General features: G+C 36.8%; 1 protein-coding gene across 1 annotated transcript in view; it reads left to right on the top strand.

The window, feature by feature from the left end:
• Positions 1–27,876, top strand: part of NECAB1 (N-terminal EF-hand calcium binding protein 1) — a 257,897-nt gene that overhangs the window by 8,490 nt on the left and 221,531 nt on the right. The window contains exons 2-3 of the mRNA XM_021089131.1: positions 4,230–4,254; positions 27,389–27,497. Of these exons, the coding sequence (XP_020944790.1) occupies positions 4,230–4,254; positions 27,389–27,497 (134 nt within the window). The remainder of the gene's footprint in view (positions 1–4,229; positions 4,255–27,388; positions 27,498–27,876) is intronic.

Genomic DNA, 27,876 nt, shown 5'->3' with positions numbered 1-27,876 from the left:
CACAAAGCCCAGACATGGAAACAACCAAAGTGTCCATTGACAGATGAATGAATTAAGAAGATGTAGTACATTTATGCAATGGAATACTATTTAGCCATAAAACGGACAAAATAATGCCATTTGCAGCAACATGGATGGAAGTAAAGTTTCTCATACTAAGTGAAGTAAGTCAGAAAGAGAAAGACAAACACCTTGTATTATTACTTATATGTGGAGTCTAAAATATGGCACACATGACCCATCTACAAAACAGTAACAGAGGAGTTCCCATTGTGGCGCAGTGGTTAACGAATCCAACTAGGAACGCTGAGGTTGCGGGTTCGATCCCTGGCCTTGCTCAGTGGCTTAACAATCCGGTGTTGCCGTGAGCTGTGGTGTAGGTTGCAGACACGGCTTGGATCCCACGTTGCTGTGGCTCTGGCGTAGGCCGGCAGCTACAGCTCTGATTCGACCCCTAGCCTGGCAACCTCCATATGCCGTGGGAGTGGCCCAGAAATGGCAAAAAGACAAAAAACAAAACAAAACAAAAACAGAAACAGATCACAGACATGGAGATCAGACTTGTGTTTGTCAGTGGGGAGGTAGGAGAGAAGGGGACAGACCGGGAGTTTGGTATTGGTAGATGCAAATATTTCATTTAGAATGGATAAGTAATGACGTCCTACCATGCAGCACATGGAACTGTGCTCAGTCTCTTGGGTTAGAACATGATGGAAGATAGTATTAAAAAAAGAAGAATGTATGTGTGTGTGTGGCTGGGTCACTTTGCTATACAGCAGAAATTGCAGGAACATTGTAAATCAACTATACTTTAGTAAAAAATCAGTATGTACTGATTACCTTTTCTCCATCCATCTTTCAATGTCCATTTACCTGCATCCTATCTCATGATGACTAATTGCCTGGTAGCAAAACCACACGGTAGGTGTCCAGGCCCACACACCATGACTCAACTACTAGGTTGATCCTCCTGAATGGAACATTCTGGATGAGTCCCTACTCCCTGCCCCATAGCCCAGTTTCTTAGGAGTCTACTAAGTGACTGATAGCTCATCTTATTACCTAATTTTAACCTGGTACATGAGAGGAGGCACTTAGCAAATATTAGTTCAGTAAGTGTTGATGGTATTAATTTTTTATGCCTCCAAGGTAATATTTGCATTTCAACACCTGCATTCAATAACTTAAAGTGAAAAGTGAAGAATTTTAAGCCATCCAAGAATATCTTTCAGGATGCTATTTGAAAATCCTGAAATTGTTGCCAAAACTTAACACCATCTACATTTAATACCATGATATTTAAATGTATTTATTATCTATCTTGTGAAAGCAACCAGTAAGATTATCTGACACAGATTACTATGGTTCATAACATAATGAACTCAATTCTCATTTACAAGTCCTTTTTTTATTAGTCTGAGGGCTCGCAGGCAAAATTTACAGCAGAGACACTTCTGTTCATATTCAGTTAAAAATAACTGTCTTAATTGCATCTATAAGAAGATGAATGTTATTTAAGATTGTTCTTTATGAAATGAGATGATGACAGTCTTGAGTCCAAGTCTCTGGTGTTTTGTTATTCCTATTGTAATTATTTCAAATGCATCAGGATACAGTAGAGCTTGAAATAGAATCTTAGAGTATATCAAAGGAAGAAATAGACTATGTTTTGTTTCTCCCCAGCTCTGTCTTCAAGTTTCAGAGGAGAGGAAGAAGCTGGTTATGATGGAGAAATGGAGAAATGGACTTCCAAAATCCCCACTAGAAATTACTTCTGTATTGTAAAAAAGAAGCTGTGTCTAATTTTGCTCTAAACATATAAGCTCTTACTATTGAAAGCAGTCCTACTGCAATAATTAAATAAATTTAGTTTAAAAGAGGACAACTTTTATGCACTCAGTTCTGGGTGATACATATCTGTTACTGGAAATTTTTCAGGGGAGAAATTTTAGCAATAATATTAGTATTTTATAATAAAAATGCATTGTAGTGATGAATACATTTATCCATACTTCATCTCCATGAAATCAGCAGAAGGAAAGGTAGATTATATTTCTGTAGTGGAAATTAGTAAACAGAAACCTTTGATAACGAAAACTGTTGCTGATATTTCTAGATGGCCACCAAGAAGTGATCACCTAAATATAAGAGTATTTATAGATATTAAACATACCTATAAATTGCTCAGGAAGTACAGTCCTTAATTACCCCTTTCATTTGATTAAAGCTTGTCTTTGTAATATGGTGAAGGGACATTTTCTTTGGTACTATGTATGACAAAGCTGTGTATTATCTTACCCAGATTTTTTCTATTAATATACAGTATGAATTAGGACTAATTTGATGGTTGCTAATAGAAAAAATAACCCAACTATCTTAAGATTTAAAAATTAAAACAATTTATTGACTCTTGTAATGAAAAGCAAAGGTCATCTTTTCAGGATTAAGTGATCAAGGGACTCAGAGAGTGTCCTTGTGATCCAGTTTCTCTCAATCTCTTGACACATCATTCCTTTTTTTTTTTTTTTTTTTTTGTCTTTTCTAGGGCCGCACCCACACAACATATGGAGGTTCCCAGGCTAGGGGTCTAACTGGAGCTGCAGCTGCCGGCCTACACCAGGGCAAGAGCAACGTGGGATCCGAGCCCTCTCTGCAACCTACACCACAGCTCATGGCAACACCAGATCCTTAACCCAGTGAGTGAGGCCAGGGATCAAACCCACAACCTCATGGTTCCTAGTTGGATTCGTTAACCACTGAGCCACAACAGGAACTTCTTGACACACCATTCCTGAGTGTTGGTTATTTCCAGGTTGTATATTATATTAATTTCCTAGGGCTTCGATAATAAAGGACTGAACAAAGGGTAGTTTAAACAAGAAAAATTTATTCTCTCAGTTCTGGAGGCTAGAGGGTGAAATCGAGGTGTAGATAGGACCATACTCCCTTTGAAGTCTCTAGGGAAGATCTGTTCCATGCCTGTCCCCTAGCTTCTAGTGGTAACCATCAGCCCTAGGCATTTCTTAGTTTGCAGCAGTATCACTCTAATACCTGCCCATGTCATCACAGAGCCTTCTTCTGTGTCTCTGTATCTCTGAATTTCTCTCCTTATAGAGTCACCAGTCATTGGATTCAGCCCCAATTTAATAAGATCTTGTTTTAGTTTGACTACAACAAAGATCCTATTTCCAAACCAGGTCATATTCACAGTTACTAGGGGTTAAGACTTCAACATTTGTTTTGGAGCAACACAGTTCAACCCACACTGTATACAATCACAAAAAGGCTAACAGAAGCTTCTTATCTGTACTTTCATAGATTCAAAGTCAACAGAAAAAAAAAAGTGTGTCTTTCTTGACAAATCAAGCAAAACCAAGGCTTTTTTGGCTTTATTGTGCTAATTCCTGAGTAGTCTCTACTAACAGGTTGTGACACCTTGTTAACTAGTGCTCTCCCCAAAAAAGGCCAAGAGTAGAGGGGAGATTGGTTTACCAGAGAAAATTGAAAATCTTTACAAAGATTCTTGATAATCAAGCAGTTCATACCCATCAAAGATAAGTTAAAATACTGCCAGGTAATATAACTAGCTCATAAAAGTAAAGTAAGATATAGTATAGGCACATGAGCTCCTAATTATCCAAAATTTATTAATATTGTTTCTGTTTTTCCCCACTTTATTATATGATTGACTTGCACTAAATAGCTCATATTTAAAGTGTAAAGTTGAGTTTTCACATATTTACACATCTATGAAACTTTTACTGCAATCAAGAAAATAAATGTCTACCATTCTAAAAAGTTTCCTCATGCCCTGTTATAATCCAGCCCTGCCCTACTCATTTCCTACACAGCCCTTAATCTGCTCTTACTCTTTGCATTTTCTAGAATTTTATATAAGTAGAATAATACCTCTTTTGTGTCTACATTTTTTACTCAGTATAATTACTTTGAGATCCATCAAGTTATTGTATGCATCAAAAGCACATTCCTTTTTATTGCTCAGTAGTATTCAGTGTATGGATATACGATGGCCTCTTTGTCCATTCACTTGTTTATGGACATTGGGTTGTTTTTAATTTTGACTATTATAAATAAAAGTTTCAATTGGAAAACTTTTATTTTAAATTGGTGTTTCTTTTGTTTAATAATGGGTAAATTACGTGTGAGTATAATGCTCCCTGCCATGCTTACAAAAAATGGTGATAAAATGTGTCCTTTTTCTTTTCCAGATACTGAGGAGAGCAGACAAAAATGGTAAGACCAAAAATCTATAGTTTCTATTTATTAATCTATTACCTTTTAGATCACTTTATAAAGAATAATATGGAAAAGAGATGGGAACCCAAGAAATTGACACATAAAATGTCAGTTTCTTGTACTTGTAAGATTTTTAGGCAAGTTCATGGCTACAGATACTCATTAGAAGTTGACAGAGGTATTTGTATTTGACGGGAAGATGGAATTTATGCCTTTGAAGTAAGGAGCCATCATACTTGGGCTCTGGCTTTCCCTTTTGTGCTTTAAATTTATTTTTAAGGTAATAACAGCTTCTTTTTGTTGAGTGTCTACTGTGTTCTAGGCATTGGGGCAAGTGCTTTGCATTTGTTATGTCTTAGAGTTAATACGATATAGATATAAGACTTGAACTTGAATCTGTGTAGCACCAAAGTATAGGGTCTCCACATCGAACTTTATAGTGGCCTTGGGGACTGCTACTGCACTATTATATGGATGCATGTGTTATCAGAATTATCTTTATTCCATGGCTCTTGGCCACAAATCTCCCATTTGAAGTTTATGCACTGGGGTGGATAATCTATACAGGCAGAGAGGAAAGAGGAACCCTAAGGGAAAATTGTTTTGTCAAAGAAATCACAGTTTAAATGATGCCTGCCCAAAGTCCAATTTTTTAACCTTATAAAAAGCTGCAATAAGCAATATCTTTTGGCTCCTTTATTCTACTACAAATTTTGTTCCATAGAATACCAAATCAGAGGTTATTGAATTTATTCCACTGCTATAGTATAAATTCATAATAGAACTATATTCTTGACAAGAATTTCTTGACAAATTTAGGTTACAAGGACTCCTTTTCTTGAAATCTGATTTCTAATCTATGGGGAGAGAATCTAGATCTGACAGACATATGTTGTAGTCTAGCCATTAAGCAGCCTGATCAAGGAAAGCTTCACTGTCAATCTACACCTTTTCACACAACAAAAAATGTTAATCCAAGGAGCAATAAAATAGTGGCCCAAATCTGATAATATTTAATTATGCCTATCCATCAAAATGTTTTCTCAAACTTGGAGTTTTGAATAATAAATGAGATAACATATGTAAATTCTCCAGGTCAGTGCATGGTATATATTAAGAACTTATACCTGCTCATTTTGCTGGTATTGTTAGGATCAATGTGATCAGTATACTACTGAAAGCTTGAGCTGTCTTTGCATTTTAGTCCCTTGGCTTTTAGGACACTTGGTAACATTCTAGTCATTTCTGTTACAGAGTTTAGTGGAAAAAAAAAAAAAAAACCCAGACTCTTTACCATACATATGGAATTGAAATAGGGAAAAAAGATAGTGGATATACATGTAAATGAGAGGATATCAGCATCAAAAAATCTTTCTGTACCATGTGTTCATTACATTCTATATTTGCAAATAAATAGCTGCTACATGTACTTATTACTCTCTGGGTAACAGACCTTCATATGATAGAATACCTTATGGATTTCATAATTGGTGGTGGGATAACAAAGGGAATAAGCAGATATAAGCTATATGATAGATTGTCTGCTAGGGTACAGATTTAGCTTTTGGAATCTATCTCACATGAAAGAGAAGCTTCTGGAGAAATTGGAAAAATACTTGATGAGTTTTTTGGGTTTCGTAGTTGTTTTAATTTTTAATTTTTTTATTTGTATTTATTTTAGCTGAACCAGTGGCATATGGAAGTTCTCAGGGCAGGGACTGAACCTGTGCCACAGCGATGCCCCAAGTTATACTGACAGTGTAGATCGTTAACCCACAATACTATGAAAGAACTCCTTGGCTGCTATTTTTAAATCATAGGCTGGGATCTTGAACATAGAGATAGACCTTCAAATAGGATTGCTTAGAGAGACACAACTGCTTCGATCTAAAGAGCCTAGAATTAAACTTAGAAAGACAAAAATCCTGAGAAAACTATTTTTTTTGGCTGCACCATGCAGAAGTTCCTGGGCCAGGGATAAAATCCACACCACAGCAGTGACAACATAGGATCCTTAACCCACTGAGTCACCAGGGAACTCCCTGAAAAAAACTTATTTATATGCAGGTTGAATGAAAATGGAAAACATTCATAACATGAATATTTGTAAAATTTGCAAAAATATTTTTTTAACTTTATGAAAAGGCAAAATGAAAAGGCCCATAGTAGTGAATAACACCATTCAATTCATCTAGTTGATGTGCATTTACTGAGATCTGCTGCCGTCCTTTATTTTTTGGCTGTGCCCATGGCATATGGAAGTTCCTGGGTCAGGGATAGAACCTGCACTACAACAGTGACCCAAGTTGTTGCAATGACAATGCCAGATCATTAACCTGCTGTACCAGCGAAGAACTCCTCTGCTGCCATCCTTGATCTGCCGTTCTAGGTCAGCAAATAGGTAGGCTGTATGAATGGCACTTTTGAGCCCAATGCAATGACATCTCTTTATGAAATCATTATAGTTCTCCTCAGTGGCTTTTAGCTACTCCAATAACCCATATGTTGTAAAACTGTGAGGGTAGAGACCACGCCACAGAGGTGAGCAAAATTCCTGTCACAACATAGTACTCAATAAATATTTCTGACTTTATTTGTAGGAAGTGTATTACTAACAATCTGACCTTGAAAACTGAAGAAGAAACTCAATCACATACATCATTAATCAAACTAAGTATTGTTATTTATATGTTGTTTATTAATAGTATCAGTAAAATTTACTGAGGACATATTATTATTGGCTAGGCTCTATGTAGGTGTTTTATATGCATTGTCTTCAGTCGTTATGAAAAGTCTACAGAATAACAGTTTAGAGATAAGAAACAGTCTTTAGTTGTATTACTTTGAGCAAGTTATTTAACTTCCCCTTGCCTCAGTTTCCTTGTTTGTCAAAGGAGGGTAATATTACTTCTGTCATAAAATTTTCTTGAGTATTAAATGAGATTATACCTCTAAAACATTTAGTTACTCTTGATCTTGCACAGAATAGTACTTTTACATTTTTTTTCTATTATTTCCCTGTTTTTTCAGTGAAGCAATTTAAGCTCAGAGGAGTTAAATAATTTTCTCTGGGTATATTGTATGTTATCAGCAGAACCAGCATTCTTAAACCTAAGTGTCTCTGACTCCAAATCTGGCGATCTTTTCACTTTATTATGTATGCATATATATAGGTACTTCAGACTACACATACATAATTATATATGTGTAAGTATATACATATAAGCATTATGTGAATTTGCAAAGATTTTTAATATGATGTTCTGATTCTCCAGTACAGAGTAGTTTTCTTGATTCCATGCATTAAATGCTTTCTTGGTAATCTGAAAGAATTATGACTCATTTAAGGCCAATTCACATCAAGGAAATAATGTTTGCATTAAAAACCCTAGTTTATTTGTGTGTTTAGAAATATTTCAAATCTTCAGAGATTTCATGGGACCATTATATAACTAATGTTAATATATTAAATGAAAATTGTTAAGAGCCTTTCAGTTTGGTTACCCAAAGTTTGGTTTATTCCAATGAAATGTAAAAATATGAACTGAAGTAGAGGGGTGAAACAACAGTTTCAGTTAATGGGAGTATTTTCTCTGAAGACAGGGAAACTTTCAGAGTACCATCTAGAGGTCAGATTCTATGTTTCCTACATCTTAATAACAAAACTGTCTTTGATGTAAGCTACTTAGGTTTCACTGCCCCCCCCCCGCCCGCCCCGACGAGACTCCTCAGCTCCTCTGATCTTCTAGTCAGGGATCCTAACCACAAATAAAGATGACAAGATTGTAAAGGCTAGGTGCTGGAAATAAGGATTATTGGCATAAGGATGATTTTTATTTTATAATTGCTCACTATTTTATCAAACTTTTTGGTGAAAATTAGGAAACTGAGAATCAGATAGCTTATTACAGAGAAGAAGGGTTCTCAGATAGCCCTGCACTCACATTTACTTTCAGGCATATGCACACCTGCAGACTCTTCAACTCTACATCTGTCAGCTTGAAAGTCAAAGTCTAGTAAGACTGATTCATTAAAACAAACAGAACTACAACAACCCTATTGGGAGAAGTGGTCCTTCAAGCCATCCAATATGTGGAAGTGCATGAGTGCAGGTTCTGATAGTAATGATTTCTTTCTTTTCTTTTTTTTTTCTTACAGAGAAAGGGAAAACAAATGTTCTATCTCTGTGTGTAGTTTTCTTTTCTAAAATGTAAAGCAGTTTAACACTCATAAATCTGTTGGTTTTCTGCCAAAAGCAGAAAACTGTTAAAATTCTTATCTTACATAGCTGGGCTTATCAGCTGTCATAGAAACAAATAGAAATTTTAGATTCCAATTACTGAGCTCAAGATACGGCTACCATTGGCTGAGAATAACAGATCCTGGAGTGTACAGAGCAAAGTGTCTACCCTAAAATGTGGCTTTTACCTTAAGCATTTTTTGTAATCCAGATCTGTGGATTGGCAGCTTAACATTCTTTTCCCTTTATGTTCTGCAATGTAATCGTTTCCTATACTCCAGCTATATCCAGGAAGCATATTAAGCTTATGACTTCACAGTCACATTTCCTGGGTTCAAATCCCTATTCCACTTACTCTGTAAACTGGGTGAGTTATTTAACTTCCTCACCTGTAAAATGGAGACAAAGGCAGTGCCTCTCTTGCAGGTTTTTGAAAGATAATGAGATAATGCACACAAATTCTTGGAAAGGTGTCTGACCCTTAAGAGATTCTTAATAAGTGTTACCTATTTCTATTTTTTTTTCATCCTAATGCTTATTCCTATTTGGTGGTACTGTCAGTCACAATGTCCTACTCACCCTCCCACTGGTGCTGAATTATTCACCTGACAGTGCCTAGACGTTATGTCCCTGATGACCTTACTAAGGTCCCTGAGCTGCCCTGGCACTTGTTCTACCTTTGCCCTGCTCATTCTGCTTTTCCTGTTTTTTGCAAGCCAATAGTGCTAATATAATTTCTCATGTGTGCTTGGAGTTGATTCTATATGCCTAAGACAGCCTTTGGGCTCTGTACTCCACATTGAAAACTGAAGAAACTCTATTCATCTTTATTTATGATTTTTAAATAAAATAATTAAAGAAATGTGGGGAAAATGGAAAGTGTGATACATTCAGTATCTAGGGCTCTTCTTGATATCAAAAATATTGCAATGCTGGATTATGTGGGCTATATCTTCATGATGTCAAATAACTAGTAGATCAGTGTATTTCTTTAAAAGTAGCAATATTTTGATTTTTTTTTCACAAAATAGCTCAACTGGTCATTATTTACCCAGAGTTTTATTAAAACTAATGAGAACCATGCTTAGAAAAGATAGTATAAACTTTGGAAAGATCTTAAATTTCAGTCTTGCCCTCCCTTTCTTCCTCCATCTTTCTTTCTTTTATTCATCTGTTACTAGGCAATGCTCCTATTTGCCAGAGCCTACTTTGGAGACTAAAGATATGAAATAAATAAGACTTAAAGTTGGTACCACACACACACACACACACACACACACACACACACACACACACACAGAGTACAGGGAATGGAATGGAGTTGAGTTAAAGTTCAAAGTTTAGAGGGGGAGATAAACATGAATTAGAAAGTAATTATATACTCTAATAAGTGCTGTGATATAGATCTACATTAGGATCTATGTTGGAATAATCTTCCTGTAGTGTAAACCTACAGGATTCTATCACTCCTCTGTTCAAAATCCTTCATTTGTTACCTATTGCCTATGGGATAAAATCAAGATTCCTGAGCATAGCATTACCTGTCAAGTTCCATTTTTCCCCATTATCTGTGAAAGATACTGCCTCCAACTCCCCCCATCCCTCTGCATGTATATATTCATACTTTCCTCCACTGGTAATGGCCTTCATTTTTCTTGTTTTAGTCCAAGTTTATCCCTCCCATGAAGCCTTCTCTGAATTTGGTTTGGCAGAGAATTGGCTTTGGAGTAGAGGTTGATTTTTAAACTAGTTCTGTCTCATGAAAGCTGTCTAACCTTGGGTAGGTATTTGTGCCTTTATGCTTGGCTTGTAGAGCTGCTGTGATGATTAATGAAATAATACAAAATATCTTACATGTGACAGATACATACATAATATGCATTAGTATCATTGCCTAACTACCCATCACTCTCGTCTTTAGTTTCAAAGCCATTTGTGTATAATATCACTTACCACATTGTCCTGAATAGTCTGTGAGTGTGTTCCCCTACCCTCTATGAGTTTGCAAGCTCTTTGAGTTTAGGGACTGTACATTTTTGTATACCTAGTGATTAAAGCTTGATTCATGAATATTATTTTGTAAATATTGCTACATTGCTATGGGGAACTAGAGGAAGATAAGTCTAATTCTGCCTTGGATGTTGAGGAACAACCACTTGAGTTGTAATTAATTCATCTGATTAAGTGTGGTTTACATGGGGGACAGGTAATTCCAGGTAAATGAAAAGCAAGTACAGAGGCACACAACTTGAAAAAATGCATAGGAATTAGGTACTGACTCAACACAATTTCTCCATTTGTAAAAGTATGTCAGATACCTACCATGCTCATATCTGAAACCACACTCTTATCCCAGTTGCTTGACTTGCTCCTTCAGCAGCATTCTTCATCTTAGGAAATGGCACCACAATTCAGCAGTTCATTAAAAAAAAAAAAGGTTTAGAGGCATCCATGATTCTTCTCTTTCTCTAACAATTCCGCGCCTAATCCATTAGCAGGCCCTATTTTTTCCATTGTTAAAGTGTCTTGAAAATCTAATCACTTTTCATTACCCTATTAAAGCCTCAGTATTAGAGCTATTGAAGGCTTCAATAAATCCATGGCAAGAGGTAAAAACTGAACTTGATATTTTTATATATGTAATTAGCAAGGACTTGGTAATTAATTGGAAATAGTTAATGAGCAAGATGAAGGTATTTAATGGCACGTATTTGTATATGGGAGGGAGGGAGTCAGATTTATAGTTTCCAGATTGGGCAACTGAATTGGTAATGAGACTGCTAAATTGTTTACGTAAGAGTGTCTCTTGTATTAAAAGCTTATTTATTGTAATATTGGGGCCACTTTTAATTATGAGCACTTACTTATGAATATCTGTTTATCTATTAGTGACATTTATTTCTTTTTTCTTTATATTCTAAATCATTTCTAAATTATAAAATAAAATATAATAGCTTGTGCATTACCAAGACTTATATGGCCATGAGAAAATTGGTTCAGACTTCAAAAGAAAGTAATAGTACAGTAATAACAGTAAATAACTTTAGCAAAGGATTACTATATGCCAGTTGCTATTCTAGACATACTTTCATTTTATCTCCACAGTAATCTTTCAAGGAAAATGGTACCATTATCCCAATTTAATTAATTGTTTGAGACATAGATACCTTGTGCAATGACCCAGAGTAAATAATGAGTAAATAGAATTTATATCCAGATTCCTCTCTAACCTCAAAGCACTAGTATTTAGTCCAGGATGCTTGATTTATTATGGCTCATCTCTGTAGTAGGGTTATGCTGTTGAAATCTAGGATCTATTTCCATATGAATAACACTGATTCAATGTAATTAAAAAACAAAAGACAAAGATCTAAGGTATTGTTTTGGCTATGATCCTGTTTGAAGGTGGCATGGTATAATAGAGATTTGAAACCAAAAAGGATAATCTTTAATCTTAGCTCTATCATTCATTATTTCATTTATTTATTTGTTCATTTGATTAATATTTTGTAAATACCTTTTACATGCCAGACACTGTGCTAGGTGGTAAGATTAAAAAAAAACAACAACATAAATTTAGTATACATTGTGTAGGATATCTTGGACAAATTAACCTCTCTGAACTTACTTTCTCATTTTTAATGTAGGAATAATAGGACTAAATTAGCAATATTCCCTTCTGCCTTTATTAATTTTGTATAGGTCTTAAAGATATGATTTCATCACTTGTAGATCAGTTATGGAAGACTGACTGAAAACTGTGAGCCTTTGCAAGATTTTATGTTACTAGGACAAACCATACATTTGTGTAATGAAAGTAACTTAGATTTTTGCACACAGATCTGGAGAACACTTAGTTCATCAGCTATAAGCTCTTAGAGACTTAAGGTGGGGAGGAGATATTGGACAATGTTGTCCTCTCAGAGCTTAGCATCTCGTTGATAAATTAATGATAAACACAGAGAAAATTGAATAATAATGTCATCAGCAATGCAAGAGATATCACTAAGTTGAATGGTAAACACATAAGAGTTCAGAGAAAAGTTCTCTGAGCTTGGGGTAGCCCAGATAATCTTATTAAATAATTGTCCTCAAGTAAATCTCTGAAGATGAGTAAGTATTAAGATAGCTATAAAAAAAGAAAGATGGTTATCAATTAGAGCCAATTCACTTTAAAGTGACAAAAACCCAATTTGCTTAGTTTAAGTAAAGTTGAGAGTTTCTTGTCTCTTATAATTGAAATAGCAGGAAATGGTGTAGCTGCAGGCCCAGCTGTATCTAGGTCTCTATTTTCCTATCTTCCTCTCTCTTTCTTCATCTCAATTTTGGTTTTCTTCTGGTTGGTTTTACTTTCAGATATGCTTTCTTACTAGAAGTGACAAGATGGCTCCTAGAATGGCTTCTACCAATTCAAGTCAGAATAGAGAGAAAATATCCCTTATTTTAAAGTGATTTTAGCAAAAATCTTGAGATTTTCTCTGAGTGATCAGCTAGAGTCATGTGATCATCCTTGAAGCAGTAACTGAGAGATGGAATGAACCGATTTTCCAGGCTTGGATTCCATATACCCCCATAGTAGAGTAGGGTTCATAAAGCCTTACTTGTAATACGTAGAGTGAGAGAGGGGGCAATACGTAGAGTGAGAGAGGGGGCAGATGACATCCCAAGTGAAAATCAAAGAATTTTAACCAAAATAAGGGTTGGCCAGGCAGAAATAATAGATAATTAACTTGGAAAGTAGTGGTTATCCAATGGGAATGAAGATACTGACGAAGGGAAAAGAAAGCAATCTGATGTGTATTGTATTCCTTTTTCTATAAATCACACCAGTATTAAAACATTTAATTTTTTATTTTGTAGAAAAATTTGCCTACAAATGGAGTATTCTTTTTAGGGCAGCACCTGCAGTATATGGAAGTTCCCAAGCTAGGGGTCGAGTTAGAGCTGCAGGTGCCAGTCTACACCACAGCCACAGCAACGTGAGATCCGAGCTGTGTCTGCAACCTACACCACAGCTCATGGCAATGTTGGATCCTTAACTCACTGAGTTAGGCCGGGGATCAAACTCTCATCCTAATGATAATAGTTGGGTTACCACTGAGCCACAACAGGATCTCCCCAGATAGAATATTCTTTACTTTGCTAATTTTGAATCTACTTTCACTACAAATTAATAAATGTTCTTCCAAAAACAAATGTTTCATCTGTCATTCTATGAAAGGCTAAGTATGTTTTCTTGTTTCCTTTCTCCCAGTATCATGTAAAATATTGTTAATTCTCCATGGAAGCGATATTAAACATATTTTTTTCACTAACTTAGAAGCACATCCTTTCTAGTCATGAAAAATTAATATATACTCATTTCCTCATGGTGAAGACAGATTTTTTTTATATTCACGACACAATTGTAAATGACAAAAAATATTTTGATGTAAAAAATAATCTTTCCTGATAAACTGCCTAAATATTTGGTATTAAGTCAGTGAAGACCCAAGCATTCAACTCAGTTATTTGATTTTCCACCTGATTTCTGGGCACTTGGTAGATTTTATTTTATTTTATTTTATTTTATTTTATTTTATTTTAGTATTTTAAAGTCCTATACTCCTTTATTTACCTGAGTTTTTTTCTTTTTTGTTATTATTATTGAATTATATTTGATTTACAACATTTCTTCAAGTTGTGTTGTGTAGCAAAGTGACCTAATCACACAGATTGGGTATATTTTAAACTGAAGGCAGTTTTAATGATCACCTTCCAAAAGTGTGTCCAAGGAGGTGTGCTTTCAGGGACAACAACTGACTTATTTAACCTTGTTGATTTACTTTCTTATGCTCCTAAAAAGAAAAATAAGAATAAATAATTTCTTTATGAAATTATCTTGATGAATATAATCAACAAAACTTAGAGTAAAATGTTTTTCAAGATAATAGGTCAACATGTTTTTTTTACTTGCATAACACAAAATTATTCCCCCCAAAAATCTGTAGAAAACATGGTATCCAGGATAGATTATCTGGAGTTAAGAAAGAAATGAATCTATTGAGTTGATTATTGAGTGAAATGTGTTAGATTTCAAGATCTAATACAAATAAACATAACTGATTTTATCATATTGATAACGTGCCAAATCAGTTTTTAATATATTAAAGTATTTTAATTCTATATAACTTTTCTATTCTATTCTATTCTATATGTATATTTTAAATTAATGTTTTATTTTAGAACAGTTTTACATTTACAGAAAAACTGTGAAGCTAGTATGGAGAATTGCTTTATATCCAGTTTCCCTTAGTATTATAACATTTTATTTTAATATATTTTTTCCAGTTAATGAGCCAATACATTAACTAAAGTCCATACTTTATTAGATTTCCTTTGTTTTTACCTAATGTCCCTTTTCTGTTTCAGGATTCCATCCAGGATGCCACATTATATTTAGTAGTCACATCTCTTGGTTGAAACAGTTTCTCAGACTTTCCTTGTTCTTGAGACCTTCACAATTTTAAGGAGTAGTAACCTAGCATTTTGTAGAAAGTCCTTTGTTTGGGATTTATCTGATGTTTTTCTCATGATTAGACTGGGGTTATGTGTTCTGGGGAGGAAGGTCACAGAGATAAAGTGCCATCACCTCATATCAAAGGTATATACTATCGATATGTTTTAATGCCTATCGATTTTGATCATGATGACCTGGCTGAGGTGTATCTTTCAGATTTCTTCACTGTGAAGATTATTCCTTCCTCCCCTTTTCATAGCTTCACTCTTTGAAAGGGAGGTCAAATAGGTGTTGAATTTTGTCAAAAGATTTTTCTGCATCAAAAAGATGATTCTTATTCTTCAGTTTATTAATGTGGTGTATCACATGGATTGACTTCTGGATAGTAAACCATCCTTGCAGGCCTGGAATAAATCCCACTTGATCATGGGAGTACAATTACTTAATGTATTGTTGGATTCAGTTTCCTAATATTCTGTTGAAGATTTTTGCTTCTCTATTTTTTTTAAATTGAAGTATAGCTGATTCACAGTGTTGCGTCAGTTTTAGTTGTACAGCGTAGTGATTTAGTGATACAGTTATATATGTGTGTGTGTATGTGTGTGTGTGTGTGTGTCTGTGTGTTTTTTCAGACTATTTTTCCTTATAGGTTATTACAAAATATTGAATATAGTTCTCCATGATATACAGTAAGTCCTTGTTAGTTATCTATTTTATATTTATTAGTGTGTATATGTTAATCCCAAACTCCTAATTTACCCATCCCCCTTTTCTCCTTTGGTATCCATAAGTTTGATTTTGATTTCTTTGATTCTGTTTTGTAAATAAGTTCTCTTTTGTATTTGTTTTAGATTCCATGTGTATGATGTGTCTTTGTCTGAGTTATGTCACTTATTTTGATAATCTCTAGGTCCATTCATTAGCTGCAGATGGCATTATTTCATTCTATTTTACAGATGAGTAATGTTTAATTGTGTGTATGTATGTATATTCATATATGTGGATGTATATACACACACATACACACAATATCTTATTTATCCATTCATATGTTAATGCACATTTAGGTTGCTTCCATGCTTCCATGTCTTGGCTATTGTAAATAGTACTGCAATGAACATTGTAGTGCATATGTCTTTTCAAATTATCGTTTTCTCTGCTTGTATGCCCAGGAGTGGGATTGTAGGATCATATGGAGGCTTTATTTTTGTTTTTAAAGGAACCTTCGTACTGTGTTCCATAGTGGCTGAACCAATTTACATTCCTACCAATAGTGCAGGAGGGTTCCATTTTTTTCACAGCCTCTCCAGCATTTATTATTTGTAGAGCTTTTAATGATGACCATTCTGATTGGTGGGAAGTATAGTTTTGATTTGCATTTCTCTAATAATAAGTGATGTTTTGCATTTTTTCATGTGTCTGTTAGCCATCTGTATGTCCTCTTTCAAGAAATGTCTATTTAAGTCTTCTGCCCATTTTTTATTGGGTTGTCTTTTTGTGATTGAGTTATATGAGCTCTTTATATAATTGGAAATTAATCCCTTGTCAGTCATATTGTTTGCAAATATTTTTTCCCAGTCTGTAGGTCGTCTTAATTTTGTTTATGGTTTCCTTTGCTGTGCAAAATCTTAAAAGTTTGATTAGGTTTTACTTGTTTATTTTTACTTTCATTTCTTTTGCCTTGGGAGATTGACCTAAGAAAATATTGGTACAATTTGTGTCAGAGCAAATCCCATGTCTAATACTCAAGATTTCCTGTTCTTTCTTTTTTTTTTTTAAGACTATGCTCTAAGTAATTGCACTTCGCTCCCTCCGTCTCAAAAACGTTAGTGGAATTTGTGGTATAAGGCTAGAATAATTTAGAAATAAAATAGAAAGGACTAGTTATGCTCAGGAAAAACTCAGGTAAAGCATGTAATTCTAATTGAAAAAGCTGAAAAAAATTTGCCTTTGGTGGTAAAAGTTAAGATCATCATAGGACATCAGACTTCACCAAATTTGGCTATTCTCTGAGCCAAGCCAGTATAAATTAAAGGAAAGTTGAACTGGAAATAAAATATTTTAATAAAAATATTACATTTGCTTTAATAATGCATAACTACACTAGAAGGGGATTTTTTTTCTCCCTTTCCTTTTAAAAAATGTAATACTTTTTGTTTAAAATTAAAGCCCTAGTCTGGAAGTACTCAAAATTAACTCTTTGCAATTTCTTGTTTAAAAGCATAGCAGCCCAAATTGAAGGCTCCCAGCAATCCTGCATGAGGTAAAAACAGGCTTTTAGAACATACTTTCCATCCTTCAAGTCAGCACTATATTCAATGCCTTCTTTTTATTTTTGTATTTTTTTCAATAGGAATTAGAAAAAAAAAAAAAAAAACTGGCCATTAGTCCCCACAGAATCATCAGAGGACTTGTTATTAAATGCTTTTGATAGTATGGACATTATTACTTTAATTAATTTACTTATGGTAATTATAAAGAAGTATTACAGAGGCCCATCCCGCCCATAGGGTGGCACAGGTTTGATTCAGCTTACGTGGGGACCATTAAATATTCACCAAGGAAAACATATTCCACCATAAATATGGGTGTATCACATTTGTTGCAAATCTAGTTGCAGAGTTGTAAATAGTGGGTTGATTTCTGTGTTTCCCTTTCCTTCTTACTTTCTTCCTTTTGTAGATGATAAGGCCTTTCCTTTTCTCTCTCTTGGCAATATGTTTTTCATTAAAGTATGGAGATGCACAGAAGAGATACTCTGCTAAATCTAATCTGGGATTTACATCAGATTACGTGGGGCTAAAGTTTAAAAATAGTCATTGGAGACATGACACTAAAATATCCCATCGCAAAACAGAAACAGAAAGTTTGACAGTTGTGTTAGGCAATCCTGATGGATTAAATTTCATTTTGTAAAGGGTTTCTATTTTGTAAAAGTATCTAAGTGGCTGAGCCAGGCCTGTGCAGTGGCCCTCTAGGGGTTAGGGACTCGTTCTACTTTTGATCCAAATCATTATTCTTATGACCTATGAGGCTATATATGCCCAATTAACTGTTGGCAAGAATTAACTGAAAATTCGTTTAATATACCTATTAAATTAAAAAGCAAAATGAGGAGTTCCCATCATGGCGCGGAGGAAACGAATCCAACTCGGAACCATGAGGTGCAGGTTGGATCCCTGGCCTCACTCAGTGGGTTAAGGATCCGGTGTTTAGATGTGGCTCAGATCTGATGTTGCTGTGGCTGTGGCTAGGGCCCCTCGCCTGGGAACCTCCATACTCTCCATATGCTGCAAGTGTGGCCCTAAAAAACAACAAAAAAAAAGCAAAATGAAATACAATTTTAAGACTCTTGGGGCTATTTATATTTTGCAAATAAGAATTTTTGAAATGTTATAACCTCTAAGTCCTTATCTCATAAATAGTTCAGTGATTAGGCCTATTTTGTTCTTTAATAATATCTCTCAAGAATCAAAATAAGAGGAGTTCCTATTGTGGCTAAGAGGAAACAAATCCAACTAATATTCACGAGGATGCAAGTTTGATCCCTGGCATTGCTCAGTGGGTCAAGGATCTGGCCTTGCCGTAAGCTGTGGTGTAGATCGCAGACACAGCTCAGATCCCGCATTGCTATGGCTGTGGCATGGGCTGGAAGCTGTAGGTCCAATTCAACTTCTAGCCTAGGAACTTCCATTTTCCGTGGTTGTGGCCCTAAAAAAAAATTAAAAAAGAATCAGAATAAGGAGAAATTACATAGGTTGTTAAAAATCCCAATTTTTTTCTACCTACCCCACCTCTCCAGACTGTCTATGAGATTCTGATTTTCTAGTAGAGAAAAACCATCTACATTTTTTTTCCCACTGTACAGCAAGGGGCTCAGGTTATCCTTACATGTATACATTACAATTACATTTTTCCCCCACCCTTTCTTCTGTTGCAACATGAGTATCTAGACAGAATTCTCAATGCTATTCAGCAGGATCTCTTGTAAATCTATTCTAAGTTGTGTCTGATAAGCCCAAGCTCCCGATCCCTCCCACTCCCTCCGCCTCCCATCAGGCAGCCACAAGTCTCTTCTCCAAGTCCATGATTTTCTTTTCTGTGGAGATGTTCATTTGTGCTGGATATTAGATTCCAGTTATAAGTGATATCATATGGTATTTGTCTTTGTCTTTCTGGCTCATTTCACTCAGTATGAGAGTCTCTAGTTCCATCCATGTTGCTGCAAATGGCATTATGTCATCCTTTTTTATGGCTGAGTAGTATTCCATTGTGTATATATATCACATCTTCCGAATCCAACATCTGTCGATGGACATTTGGGTTGTTTCCATGTCCTGGCTATTGTGAAGAGTGTTGCAATGAACATGCGGGTGCATGTGTCTCTTTTAAGTAGAGTTTTGTCTGGATAGATGCCCAAGAGTGGGATTGCGGGGTCATATGGAAGTTCTATGTATAGATTTCTAAGGTATCTCCAAACTGTTCTCCATAGTGGCTGAACCAGTTTACATTCCCACCAACAGTGCAGGAGGGTTCCCTTTTCTCCACAGCCCCTCCAGCACTTGTTATTTGTGGATTTATTAATGATGGCCATTCTGACTGGTGTGAGGTGATATCTCATGGTAGTTTTGATTTGCATTTCTCTTATAATCAGCGATGTGAGCATTTTTTCATGTGTTTGTTGGCCATGTGTATATCTTCTTTGGAGAAATGTCTATTCAGGTCTTTTGCCCATTTTTCCACTGATTGATTGGTTTTTTTGCTGTTGGGTTGTATAAGTTGTTTATATATTCTAGAGATTAAGCCCTTGTCGGTTGCATCATTTGAAACTCTTTTCTCCCATTCTGTAAGTTGTCTTTTTGTTTTCTTTTGGGTTTCCTTTGCTGTGCAAAAGCTTTTCAGTTTCATTAGGTCCCATGGGTTTATTTTTGCTCTAATTTCTATTGCTTTGGGAGACTGACCTGAGAAAATATTCATGAGGTTGAAGTCAGAGAGTGTTTTGCCTATGTTCTCTTCGAGGAGTTTGATGGTGTCCTGTCATATATTTAAGTCTTTCAGCCATTTTGAGTTTATTTTTGTGCATGGTGTGAGGGTGTGTTCTAGTTTCATTGCTTTGCATGCAGCTGTCCAGGTTTCCCAGCAATGCTTGCTGAATAGACTTTCCTTTTCCCATTTGATGTTCTTGCCTCCCTTGTCAAAGATTAATTGACCATAGGTGTCAGGGTTTATTTCCGGGTTCTCTATTCTGTTCCATTGGTCTGTCTGTCTGTTTTGGTACCAGTACCACATTGTTTTGATGACTGTGGCTTTGTAGTATTTCTTGAAGTCTGGGAGAGTTATGCCTCCTGCTTGGTTTTTGTTTCTCAGGATTGCTTTGGCGATTCTGGGTCTTTTGTGGTTCCATATAAATTTTTGGATTGTTTGTTCTAGTTCTGTGAAAATGTCATGGGTAATTTGATAGGGATTGCATTGAATCTGTAGATTGCTTTGTGTAGTATGGCCATTTTTACAATATTGATTTTCCCAATCCAGGAACATGGAATATCTTTCCATTTCTTTACATCTTCTTTGATTTCTTTGATTAAAGTTTTACAGTTCTCGGCATATAGGTCCTTTACCTCCTTGGTCAGGTGTATTCTGAGGTATTTGATTTTCTGAGGTGCAATTTTAAAAGGTATCGTATTTTTGTATTCCTTTTCTAATGGTTCATTGCTGGTATACAGAAATGCTACTGACTTCCGAATGTTAATCTTGTATCCTGCTACTTTGCTGAATTTGTTGATCAGTTCAAGTAGTTTTTGGGTTGAGTCCTTAGGATTTTCTATGTATAGTATCATGTCATCTGCATACAGTGACAGTTTGATCTCTTCTCTTCCTATTTGGATGCCTTTTATTTCTTTTGTTTGTCTAATTGCTGTGGCTAGGACTTCCAAAACTATGTTGAAGAGCAGTGGTGAGAGTGGGCATCCCTGTCTTGTTCCAGATTTGAGTGAGAAGGCTTTCAGTTTTTCCCCATTGAGGATTATATTTGCTGTGGGTTTATCATAAATGGCTTTGATTATATTCAGGAATGTTCCCTCTATACCCACTTTGGCGAGGGTCTTAATCATGAATGGATGTTGAACTTTGTCAAATGCTTTTTCTGCATCTATTGAGATGATCATATGATTTTTGACCTTTTTTTTGTTAATGTGGTGTATGATGCTGATTGATTTGCATGTGTTGAACCATCCTTGTGAACCTGGGATGAACCCAACCTGGTCATGGTGTATAATTTTTTTGGTATGTTGTTGGATTCGGTTGGCTAAGATTTTGTTGAGAATTTTTGCATCTATATTCATCAATGATATTGGCCGATAGTTTTCTTTTTTGGTGGTATCTCTGCCTGGTTTTGGAATGAGGGTGATGGTGGCATCATAGAATGTCTTTGGGAGTATTCCTTCTTCTTCAACCTTTTGAAAGAGTTTAAGGAGGATGGGCACCAATTCCTCTTTATATGTTTGATAAAATTCACCTGTGAAGCCATCTGGTCCTGGACTTTTATTAGTAGGGAGTGATTTTATGACCTCTTCAATTTCATTTCTAGTGATTGGTCTGTTCAGTTGGTCTGTTTCTACTTGATTCAGTTTTGGCAGGCTGTAAGATTCTAGAAAATTGTCCATTTCTTCGAGGTTGTCAAACTTGTTGCCGTATAGTTGTTCATAGTATTCTCTTATGGTTTTTTGTATTTCTGCTGCATCCGTTGTGATTTCTCCTTTTTCCTTTATAATTTTGGTTATTTGGGTTCTTTCTCTCCTCTTTTTAGTGAGTCTGGCCAGGGGTTTGTCAATTTTGTTCAACTTTTGAAAGAACCAGCTCTTGGTTTTATTAATTTTCTCTATTGTTTTTTGAGTCTCTATTTTATTGATTTCTTCTTTGATCTTTATAATTTCCTTCCTTCTGCTGACTTTAGGACTTTTTTGTTCTTTTTCTAATTCATTTAGGTGGAGGGGTAAGTTGTCAATTTGGGATCTTTCTTCTTTTTTGAGAAAGGCCTGTATCACTATAAATTTCCCTCTGAGCACTGCTTTCGCAGCATCCCACAGATTTTGAGAGGTTGTGTCTTCATTATCATTTGTTTCAAGGTAGTTTTTAATTTCCTTCTTGATTTCCTCATTGACCCATTGGTTTTTTAGTAGCATGTTGTTTAGTCTCCATGTAGTAGGTTTTTTGTCATTTCTTTTCCCATGGTTGTTTCTAATTTCATGGCATTGTGGTCAGAGAAGATACTTGAGATAATTTTTATGCTCCTAAATTTATTGAGATTCGCTTTGTGTCCCAATATGTGGTTGATTCTTGAGAATGTTCCATGAGCATTTGAGAAGAATGTGTATTCTGCTTTTTTTTGGATGTAGTGTCCTGAAGATATCAATTAAGTATAACTTTTCTATTGTTTCCTTTAGGATCTCTGTTGCTTTATTGCTTTTCTGTCTAGAGGATCTGTCCATTGGTGTGAGGGGGGTATTAAGCTCTCCTACTATAATTGTATTCTCATCACTATCTCCCTTTATGTCTGTTAATATTTGTTGTATGTATCTGGGTGCTCCTATATTTGGGGCATATATGTTGATGATAGTAACATCCTCTCCTTGGATGGATCCCTTAATCATTAAGTAGTGTCCTTCTTTGTCTTTCTTTATGTCTTTTGTTTTAAAGTCTATTTTGTCTGATATGAGCGTTGGGACTCCTGCTTTTCTGTCATGTCTATTGGCGTGAAATACTTTTCCCCACCCTTTCACTTTCAATCTATATGTATCCTTTGTCCTAAGGTGAGTTTCTTGTAGGCAGCATATTGAAGGTTTTTGCCTTTTTATCCACTCAGCCACTCTGTGTCTTTTGATTGGGGCATTCAGTCCATTGACATTTAAGGTGATAATTGATAGATGATTATTTATTGCCATTTGAACCTCGTGTTCCAGTTGATTCTATGGTTCTCCATTCTTCCTTTCTTTTCTTTTTGGTTGGATGGTCTCCTGTTATTATCTGCTTGAGCGTATTTTTTTTTTCATTTTTTGCAAATGCAATATTTGGTTTTGGCTTGTGGTTGCCCTGTTTTTTAAGTATGCTAACCCCTTCCCATAATTGTGTGTTTTAGCCTGATGGTCCTGTAAGTTCAAACACTTCATTACTATATTAAAATTAAGAAGAGAAACATACAAACAAACAAAAAGGGTTATTTACCTCCTAACATCCCTTTCCCACATTTTATGGTTTTGATGACACTTTTTTCTTTTTTTCTTTTAAATTTTATTTTTTTTGAAGCATGTTCATGATTAAATCTGTATGCTGGCTTATTTGAGTGACTGCTCTCTGATTGCAGTTTCCTCAGTCCTAGTTCTTCCTCTTCTTCTTCTTCTTTTTTTCTTTTCTTTTTTCTTCCCTTTCCTTCCTTTCAATATTTCCTTTAACCTGGGTTTTGTGTTGCTGTATTCTTTAAGTTTTTGTTTGTTGGAAGAAATTTTTATTTCCCCTTCTATTTTAAATGATATTCTTGCTGGATAGAGTATTCTAGGTTGCATATTTTTTCCTTTTAGCACTTTAAATATCTCTTGCCATTCCCTCCTGGCCTGTAGTGTTTCTGTAGAGAAATCAGCTGATATTCTTATGGGGGTTCCCTTGTAGGTAACATTCTGCTTTTCTCTTGCTGCCTTTAGGATCCTCTCTTTATCACTAACTTTTGCCATTTTTATTATGATGTGTTTTGGTGTGGGTCTGTTTGGGTTCAGTTTGTTTGGGGCCCTCTGTGCTTCTTGTATTTTGAACCCAGTATCCTTTAGATTTGGGAAGTTTCCATCGATAATTTCTTCAAATATATTTTCCATCCCCTTATCTTTTTCTGCTCCTTCTGGAATTCCTATTATGCGTAGATTGGCCCGCTTTATATTATCCCATAGGTCTCTTATATTGCTTTCCAGTTTTTTGATTCGGTTTTCTGTCTGTTGACCGGATTGAGTGATTTCCATTATTCTATCTTCCATATCACTGATTCGTTCTTCTGCATTATTCATTCTGGTTTTTACTGCCCCTAGTTCAGTTTGCATCTCTGCAAATGAATGTTCTAGTTTTTCTTGGCTGCTCCTTATATTTTCTAGCTCCTTTCTGAGGGTATCTGCATTACTGTTCATATCTTCTCTTAATTCCTTCAGTCTTTTCACTATTTCTCTTTTGAACTCCAGGTCTGTCAGACTGCAGAGATCTGTTTCATTGTTGACTGTTTTAGGTGAGTTCTCCTGTTGGTTTGACTGGGGGTGGTTTCTCAGCTTCTTCATCTTGCTTGTTGTTTCCTTTCTCCTGAGGGAGTTGTACTCTCCGTTATCGGGCAGTGTTTGCCTTGTCACTGCCGTGGAATGTTTCCTGAGGGCTGTTGTTGTTGGTCAATGTTTTTTGAGGCAGTGTGGCTTTTCTGGAGTGTTGATGGGGCTAACAGTGTTTCTTTGAAGCAAAGGAGGACTTCCTGAGGGCAGACAGGACTGGGAGGTCCACACCACGATGGTATCAGATTTCACTTGGTCAGGCAGAGCTTGCTCTGGTGTTTTTAGGCTGTGAGGTTCTTGCAGGGGGTTGGCGGTGTTGGGCAGCAGTTCCTCAGGAGTGCATCACCCCCTGGGGGCTGGAGCAGCTATCTGGGTCACTGAGAACCTAAGAGGCTCTTCCCTAGGGCAGCCCAACTCAGAAGGACAGCCTGAGAATGTAGGCAGATCTTTTCACAATCTGGCCGAGCTTGTTGCAGCTTTTCTGGGCTGCAGGGGCTCTTCCAGGGTGCTGGTGGTGCTGAGCAGCTATTCCGCGTGAGTGGGGCACCCCCTGGGGCTTGGGCGGGTAGCAGGGCCACTGGAAACCCAAGAGGCTCCTCCCCAGGGCATCCTGACTCAGAAAAACCGTCTGAGATCTTTTCCCGACTCAGCCAGGCTTGTTGCAGCTTTTCTGGGCTGCAGGGGGTCCTGCCTGGAGCTGGCAGTCCTATGCAGCTGATCCACTAGGGCACCCCCTGGGGGCTTGGGCAGGTAGCAGGGCCGTTGGAGATCCAAGAGGCTCCTCCCTGGGGCAGCCTGACTCAGAAAAACTGTCCGAGAATTAGGCCGATCTATTCAAGGCCTGGCTAGGCTTGTTGCAGCTTTTCTGGGCTGCAGGCCTTTTCTCGGGGGCTGGTGGTGTTTGGTGCTGCTCTGCGGAAGTGTAGCGCCTCCATAGGGCAAGCAGGCCTGTGCAAGGACAGCCCCTGCAGTGGTAGGCTTCAGGCAATTGTTGCGGCCAGCCCTCCTGGATGGCAGGCAGCCCCAGGTCCAGTGAGAGCGTAGGGGGTGGCGGGGGTGGGGGGATGGGATGCACTGGGAAGCACAGCTTTCTGCTAGCTAGCGGGCCTGTAAGCTTGCTGTGGTGTGGGGGGTATTCTATGGGGACCCACCCCTTCTTCTCTCCCCTCCCCAGCACAGGCACAGACCAGGCTCTTCTCCCAGGTTCCCTCTGATGTGGCTTTCCACTTCCCCGCCCCTAGAGTATTGTCCCCTTCCTCTCAACAGCTTTGTTTTCTAGTCTCCCAGGCAGTCTCTGCCCCGTCAAATGGTTTCTAGACCTCCCAAGCAGTTTCCGCTCTGCCTCCCCCAGCCCGTTCTCAGGGTCTAACCTCTGGAGCCGAGATCTCGGTGCCCAGCCCCCATCTAGGCGTCCCCTGTCCCTTTCCCGGGGACTAACCTCTGGAGCCGAGGTCTCGGTGCCCAGCCCCCACCCAGGCATCCCCCGGCCCTTTCTCAGGGACTAACCTTCGGAGGCGAGGTCTCAGTGCCCAGCCCCCACCCAGGCGTCTCAATTTTTGGTGACTGTGCCCGTAGTTCAGATGGTCTGTTGGGTTCTTAATCAGCTTTTCTGTACTCCAACTTACTGCTACACTCTTCTCTGCATCTGAAGATTCCTCCGGTTTGTTTGATCTTTCCCCCGGTAGGTGACTTTCCAGGGTGCGGGATCCCTTTCTCCTCCACAGTTCCCTTTCGGGAGCGCCCGTCCCGCTCAGATTCACCTTCTCTCACTCTCCTCTTTTCTCCCGTTCTGCCCAGTAATGTCACGAACTTCTTGCCATTATTGGAGTTTAGGTTCCTCTGCCAGCGATTGGTTGCTGTTCTGTGCGAGTCATTTATTCTGTAGATGTGCTTTTTTTGTTGTGTTTGTGGGAGAGGGTGAGCGTGTCCCCCTACTCCTCTGCCATCTTGTCCTCTCTCCCATCTACATTTTAACTGTTCTCTAAATGGTCAGTGGGCCATCTTTTGAAGGCAAAAATGCTCGAACTTTGAAGATCCAGTCCTATTAAATAATACCTATTTTAAGATAATGTCAACTTTTTTCAATATAATACTGTTGGTAGGAACACCCTATAGAGACGTTGTGAACCTGGCAAGTTTTTCCTTCTTTCTCTGTTGCCTCCTTATAAATAGAGAAGATCATTCCACCACTTAACAGCATTTGGCAACTTACCTGATGTGCTGAGAAAGCAGCTCATTACGTAGCTTTTCCTTCTTGGCCATCTATTTCCCTATATTCTCTGCTGCTGTGTCTTGTTCAAATCTTTTATTTTCATCTGTTATTAATGTGTTTCTTCCATCTCTGCTTATTTAGATTTTATCTATTTTTCAATGTCAGGCAAAAAATTTACTAAAATTCCTCTTGCCCCCAAATGAAAGCCTCTTTTATTACTCAAACTCCCTTATATTCCAGAGTATATATCTCTTATTACACTTACTATGTTTTACTTATGCCTGCACATCTGATTTCTTTTTTTGGACTCCCTGATATCTTTCTCTTTGGTATCCAACAGTAAATAAAATGTGTTCAGCTTAAATAATGTTCATTTGCTTAAGGAATAAAAGAATGAACACATTTTGTTAGACTGTAATAACAATTCTGATACACTTATAAGTGTATATTGATTGAATAATATCAGAATTTCTATTACAATCTCTTTATTCTGCAACCTTCCAGGTCCTGTATATGAAGGCAAAACACCTGTAAATAGCTGATTCTGTCTTGAGCTTTTATTTAGTTATATGGATATCCTTTTTGTGTGGCCAGTTAAATTGCTTCTTAGATGTTAAACGTTCATCATATGAATAACAGAACCAAAAAATACCCTAAATCATGTAGACATATTTTTTTTGGGTATAAACATCTGTAGTCTATGTACTGTAAAGATATATTAAATTGCTTTTATTTTAAACACAAATTGTTCTTATTTTTTGAATACATGTGTGCATGTGCAAATAAACCTGTATAAGCATTTGGGCAAAGTTTTTAAAGTTATAAGATAAAATAGTGTACAAAATTAAAATGATTTGCTTCTCTTCTGTTTGCTGTTACCATTTTAGATGATGGAAAATTGTCCTTTGAAGAATTCAAAGCATATTTTGCAGATGGTGTTCTGAGTGGAGAAGAATTACATGAGCTCTTCCATACCATTGATACACATAATACCAAGTAAGGAACTTTTTAAAATCACTTGCTTCTCTAAACAAAGTAAAGAGGGAATGAACAAGTACGTACCAAAGGGGGAGAGAGGGAGGAAAGCTTCAGAGGGCACATTTTATAGTACTCACCTATGTTTGATTCTAAGATAGTCTCTCTTTAATAATTGAAATGCTGTGAAAAACTGAATATTGAATTAGAAAAAAATGATCTTCTGTAAAGTAATTGTAGAGTTGGTAGAATGTAAAACAAGCATAGGTTACAAATAATTCTAATTGTATTATTAATAAGGAGGTAGAATTTTACCTCATTTCTTAGATTTTATCTCAATTTGCTTCATTTAAAAATTGTCCTGGAGTTCCCATCATGGCTCAGTGAAAACAAATCTGAC

The sequence above is a fragment of the Sus scrofa genome, chromosome 4 (genome assembly GCF_000003025.6).
Source record: "Sus scrofa isolate TJ Tabasco breed Duroc chromosome 4, Sscrofa11.1, whole genome shotgun sequence".
NCBI classification, from domain to species: domain Eukaryota; kingdom Metazoa; phylum Chordata; class Mammalia; order Artiodactyla; family Suidae; genus Sus; species Sus scrofa.
This window is presented reverse-complemented; position numbering and strand designations above follow the sequence as displayed.